Source organism: Malaya genurostris, chromosome 3, assembly GCF_030247185.1.
Source record: "Malaya genurostris strain Urasoe2022 chromosome 3, Malgen_1.1, whole genome shotgun sequence".
In the NCBI taxonomy this organism is placed as follows: Eukaryota; Metazoa; Arthropoda; class Insecta; order Diptera; family Culicidae; genus Malaya; species Malaya genurostris.
In genome coordinates, this window is record NC_080572.1 from 114,983,029 (window position 1) to 115,001,741 (window position 18,713).

Consider the following 18,713-nt stretch of genomic DNA (forward strand, 5'->3'; position numbering starts at 1 on the left):
GCATTTTCTAAAATAGTTTCATGATCCACATGATTTTCAATGTGAGATCTGTAATCCAACCAATTAGCTCTATGATAGTTGAATATAGAACTAATTGGATTAATTATAGCTTCGTTGGAAAGTCTGAATGTTACAGGAAGATGATCTGAGTCAAAGTCAGCATGTGTAATCGGTTCACTACAAATGTGACTTTGATCTGTTAGAACCAGATCAATTGTAGACGGGTTTTTCACGGAAGAGAAACAAGTAGGATTACTGGGATGAAGAACTGTGAAGTAACCAGCTGAGAGTTGATTATGAAGTATTTTACCATTACTGTTATTTTGCCTACAATTCCATTGGACATGCTTAGCTTTTGAGTCCCCTATTACGAAAAATTTCGATCGATATCTTGCAAGTTTTTGCAAATCGCCTTTAAAGAAATTTAATTGTTCGCCGGTGCACTGGAATGGCAAATATGCTCCAGCGATTAAATAAATTCCATGAATGGTTTCAACTTCGATTCCCAAGCTTTCAATAACTTTAGTATTGAAAGATAGTAAAATTCGATGTTTAATTTGCCGTTGGACAAAAATGGCAACTCCACCACCCATTCCAGTAAACCTGTCAAATCGATGAACCACATAATGTGGATTACTTTTCAATTTGACATTTGGTTTAAGAAAAGTTTCTGTCACAATGGCTATATGAATTTTGTGAACTTTGAGAAAATTATAAAATTCATCTTCACTCGATTTCAAAGATCGAGCATTCCAATTTAAAATATTCAAATAATTATTTAACATAACTGTTAAATTTCAAATTCATTATAATATTATTTGCAAATTGCCATCCGATTTGAAATGCTTCAAAAAGTGGTGCAGTCGAATTCATTCGGATGATCATTTGAAAAAGTTGATCCTATAGGTAGATCATTTTATTTTCAGTTATATCGTCTAAATCAACTTCATTTAAAGAAGCGAATTGCATTGAAGGAATATTTGTAGGTAGATTGCCATTAGAAGAAGATGATATGGCCGATCTACCTATTAATAAACTGTTTTCGTTAGAAGATGAACTGCAAGGCGGTCCTGTGTTTTGATTAGTTACATTAGAAGAAATAGGTGGTAGATTTCTACCTGTTATACTAGCATAACTGACATTTGAAGAAGATGATGACGAGGTCGATCTACCTGTCAATAAATTGTTTTCGTTAGAAGACGAATTGGCAGGCGTACCTCTTTTTTGTTTTAAATTCGAAGAAATCAGTGCCTTAGAAGAATTAGGCGTGGCATTTGTAACGGTTTTTTGATTTTCAGGTATGTTCTGTAAATTTAAGGTCGTTGATTTGACTTGTTGTCGAAGCGAACGAGCGTTTACAATTTTTTCCCTGACAGGACATTTCAAATAATTGGATTTATGATTTCCATTGCAATTTGAACATGAAAATTTATCAGTGGTTTCATTGATTGGACAAACGTCTTTCGAATGCGATTTACCACAATTCAAACACCGTATATCCATATGACAATTTTTGGTTCCATGGCCGAAGCCTTGGCAACGACGACATTGCGTTAAGCTTGCAATACGATTATGCCGTTTATAATGTTCCCAATGAATTTTAATGTCGGAAATGAAACGTACTTTTTCTAAAGTTTTCAAATTATTTACACCACTTTGATTGGAGTGTATTAGGTAAAGTTCATGGGAAATTTCAGAGCGTGGTTTAGAAGTACCATTCGCTCTTTTTTCATAAGTATTACTTAGGAAGGGGCAGAACCAAGCACTTCTTTTAGTTCATTTTTAATTTCATCAATACTTTGATCATTTGATAAGCCTTTCAAGACAGCCTTGAAGGGTCTGTCTGATTTTATATCATATAAATAAAATTTATGAAATTTTTCGGGCAAATATCGAATAAGACGTTCGTAATCTTCCAATCCATCAACCAAGACTCGACATTCTCCTCTTCGTCCGATTTGAAATGAGACTTTTACTTCCGGGAGAAAAGTAGAAAGCTCAGTACGGAATGCATTGAAGTCGGAAATCATCACCGTCACTGGTGGCATAGATTGATGTTTCTTCCCAGAACGACAAGCGTCCATTTTGGGAATTTTTGAAGAATTTTCTTCTATGTCGCTACAATCGGATTTAGGAAGAATCTCGTGAATATTGTTAGATGGCATAGAATCAACGGAAGGGAATTCCGTCCGTTGTCTTTTATTTTTACATTCAGATTCTATAAGATCGTGAATGTTATTAGAAAAATGTTGAATAACGGATTGTGATTTATTCCGTATTGAATTATTTTTAGCCTTAGGCTTGTTGCCTTTCCGGTTGGACGTAGGCTTTTTTAGAAATGAATGAATTTTTTAATTAAATAGGCTAAATTAGTCTTCGATTAGACTCCTAGCTAGCCTTAAAAAAGGCTGATTAATTTCTTAGTCACTCTAATATCACTCTTTGATCACTTAGTCACTCTAATATCACTCTTTGTATAGTCTTGAGAAAGGCTGACTAATTGTTAGTCTTTAAAAAGACTGTTAGTGATTCAGGTAGCCTTTAAAAAGACCAAAGCCTTGAATCAATGAAACTCTAGGCAGCCAGAAAAAATTTCCAGGAGCCAAGAGCTATACGCGTGCGATGCGAACGACTGTTCAACACCGACTGATAGAAGACAACGGTTGTCATCCGTTACCCGGGGGTCAGAAAATATAACATATGTCTACTGTCGTTCACTTCGATGCGTGCGCTGCTCAAATCTTGCTGCCACTTGTTAATTTCTAAGGTAAATAAACATAAATTGAATAGACCGGACAAACGGGCGAATTACAGGTTTGCTTGCATGAAGTTGCGGCGATAGCTTTAGGTCTTCGAGCCATCTGGGTTTTGGGTATGAGGCTGCGCCACATTGACTGTACCCGAACCCGGCCCATACCGGTCAAGTTAGGATTCGGATATCGGAAAATTAAGATATTTCAAATTTCGTTTGCGAAATAAAATTTTGCTTAAGAAGTTGACCAACAGCAAAAAAAAATTTAGCATGAATTCAATTTTGCATAAAAAATAGTGTCATGGGGTGAATGCGGTACCCAAAAACAGTGTCGAACGCGGTGACATCCACAAGTACTCGCCAATTAACAATTTATCTTTGAGTCAAACAAATAATGCAACATTCAGGAGGACAAGAATAGCTTGATGGGTAAGTCAATGCCTTTCACACAGTCCATCCGGGTTCGATTTCCGAGCCCCGCAAATAGGGTTAGAAAGTTTGTCTGACTCGGGAGACAAATGACCTTATAGTTAAAGCCATTATAATCAAGTACAAAAAAAATTCTGCATTCGAAATAAAAAAATATCATATTTTTCATTACGCCATCAAATAAGAATTTCAATATCCTTCCTATTATCACCAAAGTCAGATTTGTAGTTCATCGACATTTTAACGTATACGAGACATACACAGAAATCTTTAAAGTTGAATTTTTCTGAAATAGTTATGTTGTTATCCCATGTACCTTGGATTTTTTCTTCCTTTTTTCATGCCATCTATTAATTTATAAAGGATGACAACATAAGCCGGAATGCCAAAAATACCCATGTTGTAAAAGTTTTCACGGAATATAAAGAAACCGGAAGTCGCCAACTTGAATTTCAGAATCACTTCAAACATAGTTTTTCGGCATATACTTTTTAAACCTGTTTCGAAAATACCCATATTGTAGTAGTTACCATGGAATATAAATGAGCTGGAAATCTTTTTTCATTATATGCATAAACATCTTTTTTCGAAATAGGTTAGTAAAACAAGTTTACTTTATTTGGGATTTGGTTCGTAAAAGAAGTTTACGTTATTTGAGTGTAGTTCGTTAGATAACATTTAGAGCCAATTTTGTGTAATGTTCCCCATCCACTTTTCGTTTTCTTTTTCTCTAATGCAAACGACCACCAGCAAGATGACGCAATCGCTCTTGTTGGAAGAGAAACTGGCTTTGCTAGCGTTCGTTAGGTGCGAATTTCGCACAGAGAAAAGTGTACAAAGCTGATCAAATTATTCTAGATTTGCACTAAGTTGATGATTTATACCTTCGATTTGCAAATAAATAATTTCAATAGTTCTTTAAATAACATTTAGAGCCATTAGAACGGCTGATTTTATATAACACTCCCCATTGTTGTCCACTTTTCGTTTTTGTTGCTCCAATACAAACGACCAGAAGCTGGATGATGCAATCACTCTTGTTTGAAGCGGAACTCATACTGAAAACGTTCAACAGCAGAAACGCTCTCACAAGAACTAGTTGTTGTTTCTCTGCGTTTAGGCTTGAGGAACGGAACCTCATATTCGCCATTGACTGAAGCACCAGTTCAATAATGCCGGGTGTAGTTCCACTTTTTTGATGTAGATGGCAATCTGCGCACTAGATGTGTCTCCGTTCATGGATTTTCATAGGTTGATGCTAGCAAATGTGCAATAGAGTCTATTTATAGATTCGGTTGAGTTTGATGTTTCGTGTTTGGACCTATTTTTTCACTATTTAAACAATATTTATGTAATAAACATGATACTAACAACAATCTTACACCTTTTTCCATTCTTTCGTGAAAGAACTAGAGAAAATACTCAAACAGAGAAAAAAATATTAAGAAATCAAATCTGGAGTAATTTCGTTACACTTTCGTGTTGTGAAATTTTAAAAATGCACCCTGGTGAGCATAGTAAAGGAAGACCGATGTCATAAATTATCTCTTACATGCAAAATGGTTGGCAAACAAAAACTTGACAAACGCTATGTTGACATGAAATTGAGTTTGCAAATGATTCATTATAGTCTATCATTTTGAATTTATATTTTTATTTTATATTTTATATTCTATCATTTTGAATTGAAAAATATCAAAAGTATTAAACTTATCTTATTGCGATGCTTTTTATTCAACAGTACTTTATATGTACCTAATCAAGTTAGAATAAATCAAATTAGAATCTCTCGACTCCTTAGATTAAATATCACGAAAATATCATGTATTGTTATGACAACACAGAAACATCAAGACAAGATATGATGGCAAAATTTGTTATTATTGTATTTGTTTGATATGTTGATCTTTGTTTGCTATTTACATCTTCCCGGGTATAAAAGTATTACATAATCCACCGTATAACCCTCCCAGTAATGTTCAAGCAGAAAGATTAGTCAGAATAGTGAAGGGGGTGTTGAAAAAATTCGTTTTGGTACCTGAATTTAAAGGAATTGATATTGAAGATCTAACGAATTTGTTTTTGATTAATTAATTTTGACTGCTTAACAAAGAATTTTAAATTTCCGTAGGAGACCATTTTCTCGTTCATGCCATAACTTTGATTGATATAATAAATCAAAAAAAATGTTTCAAACAAAATCTGCTTCCACAAAAAACTCCTTCCAATGCATAGTGGTCCGGAACCAAAATTTAGAGGGACAAAAACATTTGTGGCTTAGCCTTATACTTTAGAGCTATGATGTCTTCAGAACACATAATCAGTGAAAGATGAGCCATATTTTGATGCTTGAAATATTAGGGTGGTTCTTATTATTAGGGTGATGCAAAGATTATTTTCCGTATGTGTTGAAATAGAGGACTGCACCCTTCGGCAAAATTGTAGGAAAACTTATATCAATCAACTTTGCCGAAAACACTATTGTAGTATCTCTAACGGTTTTAGTGTTACAGCTATTTTAATAGAGCAGCTTAGGGTGTTCCTGAAAAAATCAGATTTTTTCCACTAGCTTTCTTATTTTTCACTTCTCGTTTTTGGTATCTTTGAATATTTTTTAGAGTTTATTGAAACCAATTTTTTGATGACTAGTGCATTCAGGTAGCGTTTCCTGAACCGAAGTTATGAGCAAAACTAGTTCAAAAACAGATCATTTTTAAACTGCTATATCTAACATTGGAGCAAACGAAAAAAATCTGTTTTTTTCATTTGATAGAAAAAACTTTCGAGCATGTTTATAAAAAAATGGTGGAGGAGATATTTTTTTTCAATTTTTTAAATTGTGTTCAAACATTGTGTTTTCTTCATTGAAAATTGCTCTTTCATGTAAGACATTTATTAGCTATATATATTAAAATAAGGTATTGCTATCTTCTAGCGTGTTAATACTAATTCAGCTGCATAATCGGGAAGATGGAGCACACTCACTTTGGTTGTTATTCTATTCGATAATGCTATTACAGGATCAGACGTTAGAAGAAATCGTTTGAATACATCCTCTAGATTCACTAAACGATTGAATTTCTGCGGATGGAACTGCCTATACTTGCGAATTGATTTATTTCGACTCTCTTGCGCTTCCTCACTGTACATTATTTGCTATCTGTTTGGTTCCCTTGCGATTGATTGTTGAGAAACTAGGCTGAATAATCTGGAACAACAATTATCCTTCATCTGTTTCCCTTTGCCGCCCAAAATAATCATCTTAGCTTACCATACCTTATTTTAATATATATAGCTAATAAATGTCTTACATGAAAGAGCATTTTTCAATGAAAAAACACAATGTTTGACACAATTTAAAAAAATTAAAGCAATATCTCCTCCACCATTTTTTTAAAAACATACTCGTAAGTATTTTCTATCAAATGAAAGAAACAGATTTGCTCCAATGTTAGATATAGCAGTTTAAAAATGATCTGTTTTTGAACTAGTTTTGCTCATAACTTCGGTTCAGAAAACGCTACCTGAATGCACTAGTCATCAAAAAATTGGCTTCAATAAACTCTATAAGATATTTAAAGACACCAAAAACGAGAAGTGAAAAATATGAAAGCTAGAGTAAAAAATCTGATTTTTTTAGGAACACCCTAAGCTGCTCTATTAAAATAGCTGTAACACTAAAACCGTTAGAGATACTACAATAGTGTTTTCGGCAAAGTTGATTGATATAAGTTTTCCTACAATTTTGCCGAAGGGTGCAGTCCACCCTAATAATAAGAGCCACCCTAATACTTTAAGCATCAAAATATGTCTTATCTTTCACTGATTATGTGTTCTGAATACATCATAGCTCTAAAGTATAAGGCTAAGCCACAAATGATTTTGTCCCCCTAAATTGTGGATCCGGACCACTGTCCAATGATGTTTACAATCCAAAGAAAGCTAATGAAAACTTCTTTTGGATAAACTGATGGTTCGAGATGTGATTCGGTATAAACGCCAAAACCTTCAATTCAGGTGGTTGAAAGCAACTTTTATCAAAAAACGTTCTCAAAATATATTTCAGGTGGCAATCGGAAGCGCAACCTTCACGACTCATCGAAGGCAAACTAGGACAGTTGAGAAGGATATAACTGCACGACCAAATGTCACGATGTCGTGAAAGTTGTCAAAAGCAAATGTTGACAATGAAAGCGATGGAGTATCATTTTTCGGATTCCCGAAATGAATCAGAAGGAACAGGAAAAGAAAAGCTGAGACGACGTTGGTTGTTAATAAGCGTTCAAAACCTCTCCGTTTGACAATGGCTGATCCAATTTTTTTCTATGGAAACGATTTAGCATACAATCATCTAAACTTTCATTTTTTTTAAATTTCGACTGTTTTTTTTCTGGCTAAGGCCAATCGAAATATTAAGAATAGATTGATGAGTAATTATTCGATTACTGAATGGATCTTGAATTATTAACTATAGAAGGACGAGTTGTGTTGTACAGTAGTTTTTACTATGTAAATTTTGTACAGTGTAAATTAAAAACGTAACGTGTCATAACGGTCATAACACGTTCTGGAATATGAAGAAAGTGTGAACAGCTTGAAGCTGACATTATACTCTAAGTAACCAAGTGGTTCGGTTTGTATTAGTGAGAAATACTAGTTTTGTTACTTCATCGTCCTCTATCTTTTGGCTCCTGAGTTCGTTGACTCTGTATATCCGAGAAGAGCATTGACCTAAAAATGGTACTGTGCTACCTGGTGAATTGAACTGCTTAGCTGAAAATATACTAACCAATAAATAATATACTAACATCGTTAATATATCAAAAGAAAGTAGTTTCACAATTTTTCATTAGCACTTGAATATAAAAAAAAATGTTCGCAACGTGGGTGCCGCGTTTTCTCGCAGCACAGTCGATCGTTACAATGGCTAAATACTATGAATTAACATACTACCGCATCCACTAAATTCATCAGATTCAGCTTTTTTCTTTTCTCAGATTTAATAAAGAAGCCTGCTGGGAAGAAATTTGCATAGGATGATGAGACTGAAGCGATTTCGAACCTAAGCAGAAAACGTGGTTTAAAATTTAATTAAATTTTTTACAATACCGAATGCTGATAATAACAAAACCATGTTGAAAGACTGTATTTTCCATTGAAATTAAATTACGTAAGCAATAGTTTCTACATCGAAATGTTTCTTTGTTCATTTCATTTATTGTGTCTTTTTCAGCAATACCATCCGACACAGGTTGGCGGTAGTATACTGGGAGGGCAAGTCATTACGTCACAAGGATTTGGCCTGCACTCAACTGTACGATCGCAGCATGCAAACCAAGGCCAGTCACACACCTGCTTTTTCACGTTAAAGTGAAGTCCTTTAGGGCAATCCATTTCACATGCACGGCCAGTTTCGCATTTGTAAAATTTAGTGCAGATGCGATGACGAAGTAGTTTTGGCTTAGGTGGGTTAAATAGAGGACATTCCGGGTTGAGCTCGCAGTTGTTACAAACAATTCCGCCACTACATGGTGGTGGTGGACAGATGATTGGAGGACATGGTGGTGGTGGTGGTGGTGGTGGTGGAGGTGGTGGTGGTGGCGGTGGTGGGTGACAACCTCCTCCTGGATTACAAGGAGGTGGTGGTGGTGGCCGTGGTGGGTGACAACCTCCTCCTGGATTACAAGGAGGTGGTGGTGGTGGCCGTGGTGGGTGACAACCTCCTCCTGGATTACAAGGAGGTGGTGGTGGTGGCGGTGGTGGGTGACAACCTCCTCCTGGATTACAAGGATCTGGCCGGCATTCAACTCTTGGATCGCAGCACGCTCGATGTGGCCAATCGCAGGTACTCTCTCGGCTATTGAAGTGCAAACCTGGTGGGCAATCGTATGGACATGCTCGTCCGTTATGACATTTGTAGAACTGTGCGCAATTCCTGTGCTGTAACAGAACGGGCTTCAGCGGATTGAAAGGAGGACATCTTGAGTCGAAACGACATTGCGAAAGGCAAATCGTTGAAGTACAAGGCGCCTGTGCGTAGATTGATATCCCGAAAAGGGCTATCACCAAAAATAACACTTTCATCTTACGTATTGACACCTTATAGTATTCCAATTCGTATTTAACTTCTACTCAAAGGAAACTCAAACGGTTACTGACAACTTCGCATCAGTTATTTGTTTTATATATACCACTTGAAGATTTAAAACTGTCAACCTATCTATGATGTATCAAATTCATCAATTTACACAGTTCCCGGGATCTGTATACAAGTACTCCAACATGCTCTGATATGAACACGGAACTAGCGGAAAACACTTGGTTTTACTTTTCATATCGGAAATTAACCTTTGATTTAGACATGATGCCTAAGTCATTTTTTTGCACGAACAGCATGATGACATTATTGACCAGTATAAACAGTGGTTTACGCTTGAGAGATTAATATGTTAATCAATACATTACCGAATCAAACAGTATGGAATTTTAAACTATACAATTGAGAGAAAGCGTCCTTGGTGGCAGGAAAGATACATGTACAAGATACATCACATGCATGTTGAACTGATAAAGACAAACCATTATAGGGCACACCGCAACATCCGCATTCGATATCTTTGACCTAAACTACATTCATAATTTGTAGCGATTATTTTAATATAATCAAACAGTGTACTGTTTGTGTTCTATATCAAGATTCTTTAAACGACAAACGAATCTCAAAGTTATTTGAAAATGTCTACTTTTAGACTATGAAAACATAAAGTTATTTTTAACTCCGAAGCATTAACATAGGCCTGCGAAAAATCTTCTTCATGAATATTAATACAAAAAGTGTTTATACTGGGAAAGCCCGAGATTAATATTTAACAAGCAGAAAATGTGTTTCTTAAACACTTCTTTCATTTAATCCATTTATTTAATCGATGCCGGCGGAGGGAGAGTGCTTGAGACCGCTAGTTGATGTAATTATTATGAAGTCGGAATCAGTAATTTTTTCTATGTCACATACTCCATTTAAAATAAAACTTTTCACACGTTTTCAACATTGCAAATTGTTAATTTTGCACGGATGGAAAGACCGATCAAGACTGATTTGTTAGAAGGCCGTATGTATTTTGGCAAGCACTTTCTTTAAACATTGTAACTCAAGTGCAATACATTGTTCTAGCTGTAACTTCTGTGGTTTCCGAAAGACACTTATAAAATCAACTAGATGCTTCTAGTATCAGGTTGAAAATAGAAGTATTGCAAAAAAAGATGCAATTTTTTTAAATTAAGTAAATGCTTTTTTCCGAGCATTTTTGCCTTTCTCATATAGAAAGGTAATAGAATTGCTGAACAAAACTGACTTTCGAACGGAACCTTGGAGACCCATAGTGTTATATACCATTCGACTTAGCTCGACGAGATCGGAAAATGTATGTATGTATGAAATGTATGACAAAAAAATCGATTTCGATATTCTCAAGTCTCATTCAATCTAAGACTTATGGCACCAAAAAAAATTGTTTTCGACTTCTGAAATCTCAAAAGGGTGTAGCCGGGTATTCATATAATAACTGTTCCCAAACAGAAATTAAATTGATATAAGCTGTTTGAAAGGGATGTTATATTGGAGATAATTTTCCCAACATTTTAACTCTTTAACTGCCATATTTGTGGAGTAAGGGTGGTTCTTCTGATTTTCATTTTTTTTATTTTTCAAAACCCTGTAAAAAAATTAGGAATCCTTTAGTCAATATGGGAAACCTATCCGATTATTTCAGAATTTATATTTCATGTGAAAAAATGATAGAAATTTTCGATTTTTTTTTTCATTCGAACTTACAATTTTGGTACCACTCTAGATTTACATCAAAAATAAATAATTTATGAGTACATCACGATGTGTTATTTTCAGATTTTAAAAAAACGTGGTCGGGTATAAAATCAGATTTAAAAATAAATAAATCAATCGAAAAACCACGCTTCTTCGTCAAATTATCATCAGATGGAGACGCATGGTGTTTAGTTCTAAAATCATATGGCACATGCTCTTATAAATAAATATCATGCGTTCCCATCTACAACTTGGGATTCAGGGCTTGAATATTGACGTAATTACTAATATTAAAAAAATTCATTCCTAATATTATTTACACACGTCCGTACGCCTGTCTCAATTTAAAATAGTAAAAAAGAAATAATGTAGGAAAACAGTTCGTTCGCACGAATTAGTGAACATGTTGCAAGCGAACGGTTGTATTTCATAAGGAAAAACCAAAACGACAAACTTATCTCAATGTCTCGTCTGGATCAACGAAACCTCCTGATTATCTCGCAAGATGTTGATATTAGAAACTGTCCAATTGTCATAGCTTTCCCGTCGATTTTCACGAGACTTCCTACACCACCTCATGAAAAACTGCAGCAGACTATATAATTTCCTCCCTCATGTCCCACTGTGCGTCTTCAGGGGCTTAAGCCGTCTGATTTTATTTGTCTTGTAGAGCAGTTTCAGGCAACTTGGCTATTCATAACATGTGATACAGAACGTCAACGAAAAGTTTGCCCTCAAACTGATAGCTGTATTTGAGTATTTTTTGATTTCGCTTGGTTCTAGATTGTTGTTGACTTCGCACATATTTTTAATATTCTTCAGATCTATCAGTAAATACAGCAAAAAGTAACTGATTAAAGTTAAATACTGTGTACTTACGTTGATTTGAATACAATAAATGTTAGAAAAATTACTTAGATTTCCGGGAGCTTCTTAAAATTCAAATTTAGTACAATTAAAATTTTTCTAGTTACAACGGTTTCAAGAAAAACGATACAATTCTATAGAAACTTGAGTCCTTGAAATTACATCTTAATCATTTCAAAAATGGCAACAATAAAAAATCTTTATGAGTGGATTTATTTATCTTAATCTGTAAAATTATATTCTATTGTTTCAATGACAATTTTTTATCAGAAACATGAAATTTTGCAAATGTCTTTTATTTGTTCTAGTTGTAACTTCTTCATTTTTCAAAAGGCACTTATCTAGTTAACATCAAATGTTTGTTATCATAACAAGTTTAAAATGAAAATATTATAAGAAAAATAATAAGAATGCATTTTCCTAAATAATTTTTTTCTGTTAATTTTCTGATTCTCGAAAATGTACTCGACTGTTTGGAAGAAAGTAAATGCAAAAATGAAACAAAATGTAAGCAAAGAATTGCATTCGCCCTTTACAAAGACCAGTCCTGAAACAAATCGATCTCTCTACCCGTGCAAAATTTATGGTTTGTCATACGGGTGACGTTTGCAAAATTTCATCCGAATTGGAGAAAATCGACCGTAATTTTGTTTCAGATTTTTTATCAATCTGCATGCTTTTTTTGCATGAATATTCTTCGGTGTTTTTAGTTTTTATGAAATTGTTTTACTGATCGTTATATTCAAGTGATAGTTTGAAATTTCAATCACTCATTACCCTGTAGTTTCGGAACTGCGAGTGGGATTGAAGAGAGAAATGGTATAAAACCACAAAATTAATCCTTTGAATCTAAACGGATGACAATCGAATAGGAATTCCATGAGATCACTATTCTTTACGTTTCGTCTTTAACTCGTCAGTGCCCAGCAATTCAAATTGAACTACCTAGTGCAAACTTAAACAGTTCAATTTGAACCGCAGACGTGAAGTTAACGCTATTTGCCAAACACTTTTTTATTCGTATGGTTGGCATCGCTGGCTTTTTCATGCGTGACGTAAATCCTCCCTACACCGATCGAAACAGAACTGCTACTGAATGAAATGCGAGGTCTGAAGCAATGATCGAAACCGTCGGCCAGGCTAGAGAAATCTGAAGGATAACATAATTAAGGCATGCTGTAATTGGTTCGTGAAAAGATAGGTCGGTTTTAACCAATTTTTCAATGGCATGCTATTGAAATACTGAAACGACGTTGCCATACATATGTTATTAAAGTTAAATGTTTCCTAATCGATTGATTGTTAAATTATATCAATCCATCAACGAATGAGACTTAGTTATTATCGTTCAAAAATATGACAGAAAAAGGTAAGCGGCTTGATTTTTTTGTTGACACCCAGTGTATAATCAAAAGTAAAGCATTTTTTATTGCCAAAATGCCAACGGAAGTTCTCCGTTGGTCCAATACGTTGGACCGTTGGTCCGATTAATGTCCAATAAATCATCCAACGAGAGACCTTTTGTTTGCCGATTTTGGAACAGACCATTAAACCGCGCGCCATTTTTTTCGTTCAACAAACTCTGAAGACAAGCAAAGCAAAGTCCTGGCATTACATTCCTTTTGTGGAATTTGGCCCTTCTGTTTCAACAGATTGGGAAGACAGAGGTCCATTATTGAGCGATTTTCAATATAAGGAGTTGGAGCCCAGTTGGACTAGTTTTACTAAAGAATTTTAGAAGTTTCTTACCACCTACTTATTTTTAATGAACACTACAATGCACAACAAGATCGAACCGCTCTCTCAAGATTCAAAAACACACAGATTTGAATTCTAATTTGCCGGTGTCAGTAGCATAGTGTGGTGAAGAACTACACTTGTTACACGACCATACTTGAGGACTTGAATTTAGTGTTCAACCCCCTCAAGTAGTAGGTAAAATAGAATTCATTTCTTTCTTCTGATCATGCCTATATGAGCCTACCTAGGCTAGCTTTTCCGTTCTAAATTTATAACTGATTCAATCTAGAATACCTATCCGTCTTTTCTTTTCATATCTTTCGTCTCTCTCAGTTAATGCTTGCCGAAAAGAACCAATCAAAATAGATATAGTTTTTAATGTGGAACACATTTTTGTTTTCTATATAGGGGTGCAAATTAGAAACTCAAGCAAAATACACGTAGAAATGTGGTCAGGTTTTGAACAATTATAGCTCAGTCAATTTTGTATCAATTATTAATAATATGTCACCATTTGATTGGAAATATTTCTACGTATTGATTTGAATGTTCATAGCCATGTATTTTTAATTGTATATCATTGAAATGTCCGGCATAGCGGATTTTCCTGCCATAGTCGACGGTTTTGAAGGAGTAAGCGATATATCAAAGGGAAAGCATCGCATGGTCAATCAATGCCAAAGCGAAGCTGTTGGAAGCACGCGAATCTATAAATATAAGACAAAATTATAGCTAACGTTTCAGTCCTACTAGTAGCATGCTAGAGGTAGGTTGTTGCTAGACAGCAAGACAAAAAGTACCATAAAACGATTTGAAGCTTTAATTGGTATGCTCTGATCTTGTGTCATGCAAGTTCGGATGAAATTCCATGTTATGTCGTTTCGCCTGAGAAATTGACAACTACCCCAGGGTAAATTGGAGGTGCATAAGATTAATTTCCAATTTTTATAAGATGAACTCGATTGATAACGAGAAAAAGTTTATCGCTTCATTCGAAATCGCAGAATGGTAGTAATGGAGAGAAATGCTATAAAAATAACTGCTTGCATACAAAACTTGAATACAAGCTTGGCGAAGAGAAGCTTAAATATCGATATTCGTATCGCAAGCGTTACAAACATATAATTGCATACATTTGGGTTATTGATGTAATTTCGTCGGCTATAAAACAAATACAAATCACGAAAAATAGATCTGGGTTCGCGTGTTCGGTTTTGGTTCCTAATAAAAATCAATCTAAGCTTCGTGCATTTGCGAATTCAAAAGTGTGACGATTGATTAAACTATTTGATTGTAGATCATTAGAAATTTTGGTTGCCTTGTTCCCCATCAATGGCTCGAACAACCCCATGGGGCAGATCCTTGTAGTTTGTAATACATTTTTCTTCTCCAACCCAAGTTGGTACCGTATAGCTGAAAGCAAGTTGGATACCGGTGAGATCGTTTCATTATTTTTCACTCGTTTGTATAATCGCGAAGTTTGAATATATAATAGATGACCAATATTTGTATATGGTCCCATCGCTAGCTTAGAGCGACTCCTAGATCCATTACCTTCCCATGTCAAGGAACTACAACTCCGCGACACCTATGGAAGAGAATGATGAGTCGTCGTCCTTCCGGAAAGTATGTGAAGCATCAACATTTCCTTTCTTCCTTATCCTTTTACGTTCCGTGTGAACGATGGAGATTGGTTATTAGGGTGGGACAAAATATTGATTTCAGCTCCACTAAACTTTTCGTGTTCCTTTTGGGTCCCATAAGTACCATGCAAAATTTTAGCTCGATAGGAGAAACTATATTTTCGCGCCCGCGGTTCAAAGTTTGTATGGGATTTACTATGGGAAAACTAACTTTTAACAAATAAATCATCTGGAGGTCACCCTATATACTCAAAAAATCAGCGGGCATGCAATTTTCGTAGGAAATTTAATAAGGAAGAAAACCTTCGAAGACTGTAACATAATCCGACATCTGTGAAAAATGTTATTAAAGAAAAACCGACACAAGGTCCGAACGATGGCTCATTCCTTAATGTATCTAGCACCACTGCTGCTAGTGGTGGTAATATAAGTTTGCTTTCTTTTATTATGCTACAACGGTTAATCTGAGTTGTTTGATGTCTTCACAATAGTTGCTCGGTGTAGTTTGAAGATTTTTTTAACTTAAAAACCATGTTCCAAAACTCACTGTAAAGACACACAAAAAACTAACTTTTTTATTTGAAGAAATACAATTTTGAATTCTTCCGCAATATTGTTGATAATCTCAAATACTATTACTTTGTCGAAGACATAAACCATCTGTCTCATAAGGTTTAGAAGATATGGACGATAGAAAAATAAGAAAAAGAAAAACTTGGAATCAATGTTTTTTTCATAGTATTAAATGAAATCATCCATATCTTCTAAAACATATGAGGAAGATGGTTTATGTCTTCGACAAAGTTATAGTATTTGAGTTTATTAACAATATTGTGGAAGACTTCAAAATTGTATTTCTTCAAATAAAAAAGTTCGTTTTTTGTGTGTCTTTACAGTGAGTTTTGGAACATGGTTTTTAAGTTTAAAAAAATCTTCAAACTACACCGAGCAACTATTGTGAAGACATCCAACAACTCAGATCAACCGTTGTAGCATAATAAAAGAAAGCAAACTCATATTACCACCACTAACAGCAGTGGTGCTAGATACATTAAGGAATGAGCCATCGTTCGGACCTTGTGTCGGTTTTTCTTTAATAACATTTTTCACAGATGTCGGATTATGTTACAGTCTTCGAAGGTTTTCTTCCTTATTAAATTTCCTACGAAAATTGCATGCCCGCTGATTTTTTGAGTATATAGGGTGACCTCCAGATGATTTATTTGTTAAAAGTTAGTTTTCCCATAGTAAATCCCATACAAACTTTGAACCGCGGGCGCGAAAATATAGTTTCTCCTATCGAGCTAAAATTTTGCATGGTACTTATGGGACCCAAAAGGAACACGAAAAGTTTGGTGGAGCGAGAAAATATTTTTTCCCATACAACCTTGTCCCACCCTATTGGTTATACCGATAATAAGAGTCACAATCACTTCACTTGGTTATCACCGTGTAGTGATACCGGTAATATGGGCGTAAAAGTAAATTCCGACAACAATCAAAGCAATTTTCTGTTGATTGTTCAATTCACTGTTTATTTAATTAGTAATTTCTCTCTTCTTGACCACCGGATAAGTAGGTTTACCATTATTACAACAACAAAAATGACATCATTGCAAAACAAATAATATATACATCATATGAACATCATGTAAATAATAGGACTGAAATGTCTCCTTTTGTTTCATAAAGCATAATAATGCTAAATTATGGTCCAATTAATAATATGCATGAAAATAAAAAAAATCAAGCCGACTTGTGAACGATGCATGCAGTGTACGGTACTAACAGCATTCAGAATAATAACTAACTTTTATAAACATCGAATCGAATGTTTGATGATGTTCTGGTAGTCGACACGTCGAGTTCACTATGTTCGCCAAAAGGAATATGACTTTTGGAGGAATTCCCATTTTCAAAGTAAGTGTAAATTAGCAAGATTTTCAAATCAACCATTTATTAAGAAATTAAAAAAATATCGTGAAACATTATTCTTCATCAGAATTTATTGGTTTTTATAGCTAATCGTACCTCATAAACCTCAAGTTCGCTTGATATTCAATGTGCTTGATGAACGGTCTGTATCAACTTTAAATATTTATTATGTTCAATTTACTTTTTATCGAATTTTCAATCTATATCATTTCACACTTGGCACGAGAAGGAAAATCGCACCATCCATTTTCCGTACTCCAGTGCTGACCGTCTGGGCAGCTCTTTTCGATAGCAGTATTACCAACACAAACGAGATATTTTCGGCAGTCTCCAGCATAAGAAAGCAAAATGGGATTGTTTGGATCGGACCTTCTCAAACAACGGGGGTCGTTAACGAATACTTCCTTGTATGGAACGAAAGCTGGGCCATTATTAAGATCGCTTGGAAGTTGAACCGGTGCTTCCCTCTCGGGAACAATTGGGATTTGTGGAGGTAAGATTGGAATTGGAAGCGGCAAAGGTACTATTGGTTGTGGCGGATTTTGCGGAATGAATGGTTGTTCTGGTAAAGCAATAATCGGTGGTTGTTTGACTGGAGAGGCAGGATGATCACCATGCATTTCTTCAGATGGCATCACTTGATATACTTTATCATCTTCATTTAGATAAGGACTGGCAGGCTTTGAAGGGTTGCTTGGTTCTTGGGGATTGCGTACTGCACAGCTTACTGCATCCTTGAATTCACATCTACTGTTTCTACTGTCATATGCCAAACCTTCTGGACATAATAAAACGATGGGCTTCCCGCGAAGACATACAATGTACGAAAAGCAATCACCAACCAATGGTAGAGTTACTCCAGACGGCATATCATAACAAGCCTGAGATATTAGAAATAAATTAACTATGTCAGCTGGGATTTACAGCGAATGTGTATTGAACGTACCTTTTCCAAAGAATTTGGTTGATCTGGTATATTATTTCCGTTGTCGACCTCAGGTGCTATTGGTTTCTGAATCGTTTCCGAACCATCACAAGCAGAATTGTCAAACGAACAGACCCCATCCTTTGCACTAAAGAATGTGTTTGGTGGACATTTCATCTCCAAGGCTCTGCCGCCGACATCGCAAATGTGGAATTTAGTACAATCACTTCTGTGAGGCAATGTCAGCGCTTCAGCGTCCGCTTTATATTGAAAGCATCGAGGATCTCTTGATGCAACAACCGCGGTAACCAACAGTGATAGTATATATATTAACATTCTTAAATCATCTATGAACGGTTCAGTGGGAGTCTATTAACTGTATCTCGCTAAATAAAATTTCCACTTTATATAGTTGGTGAATGCGCATTATATGATTTGTAACCATTATAAGGCTCCTGACAGTTTATCATTAAAAGGGTCACGTCTTTTGGTTCTATCTTAATGGAAATCAACAGGTTCGCTAATGGTTCTGCGTAGTTATACATAACATTATCGATGCGAATATCGACGATAACAAATTGTATAAGAATGGAATTTCAA

The 18,713-nt window shown here is 35.2% G+C and overlaps 2 protein-coding genes across 2 annotated transcripts in view; both read right to left on the reverse strand.

Moving 5' to 3' along the window:
• LOC131433935 (uncharacterized) overlaps positions 1-9,337 on the reverse strand; it is a 47,629-nt gene extending 38,292 nt beyond the window's left edge. Inside the window, exon 1 of the mRNA XM_058600555.1 lies at positions 8,416-9,337. Within this exon, the coding sequence (XP_058456538.1) occupies positions 8,416-9,265 (850 nt within the window). The 5' untranslated portion in view covers positions 9,266-9,337. The remainder of the gene's footprint in view (positions 1-8,415) is intronic.
• A 7,856-nt stretch (positions 9,338-17,193) lies between these two features.
• On the reverse strand, positions 17,194-18,500 carry LOC131434919 (probable chitinase 10). Its single transcript, XM_058602204.1, has 2 exons — positions 18,135-18,500; positions 17,194-18,069 (listed from the first exon to the last, which is right to left on the reverse strand). Exons 1-2 carry the CDS (start codon positions 18,447-18,449, stop codon positions 17,389-17,391), a joined length of 996 nt encoding a protein of 331 aa, XP_058458187.1. The 5' UTR covers positions 18,450-18,500; the 3' UTR covers positions 17,194-17,388.
• Positions 18,501-18,713: the final 213 nt, after the last annotated feature.

What these genes read in the sequence shown, in the direction of transcription:
- LOC131434919 (XM_058602204.1), bottom strand. Translation starts at nt 18,449, where the DNA reads ATGTTAATATATATACTATCACTGTTGGTTACCGCGGTTGTTGCATCA. An exon ending in AACCAAATTCTTTGGAAAAG is followed by an intron (nt 18,070 to 18,134) that starts GTACGTTCAATA and finishes CTAATATCTCAG; the next exon opens with GCTTGTTATGATATGCCGTC.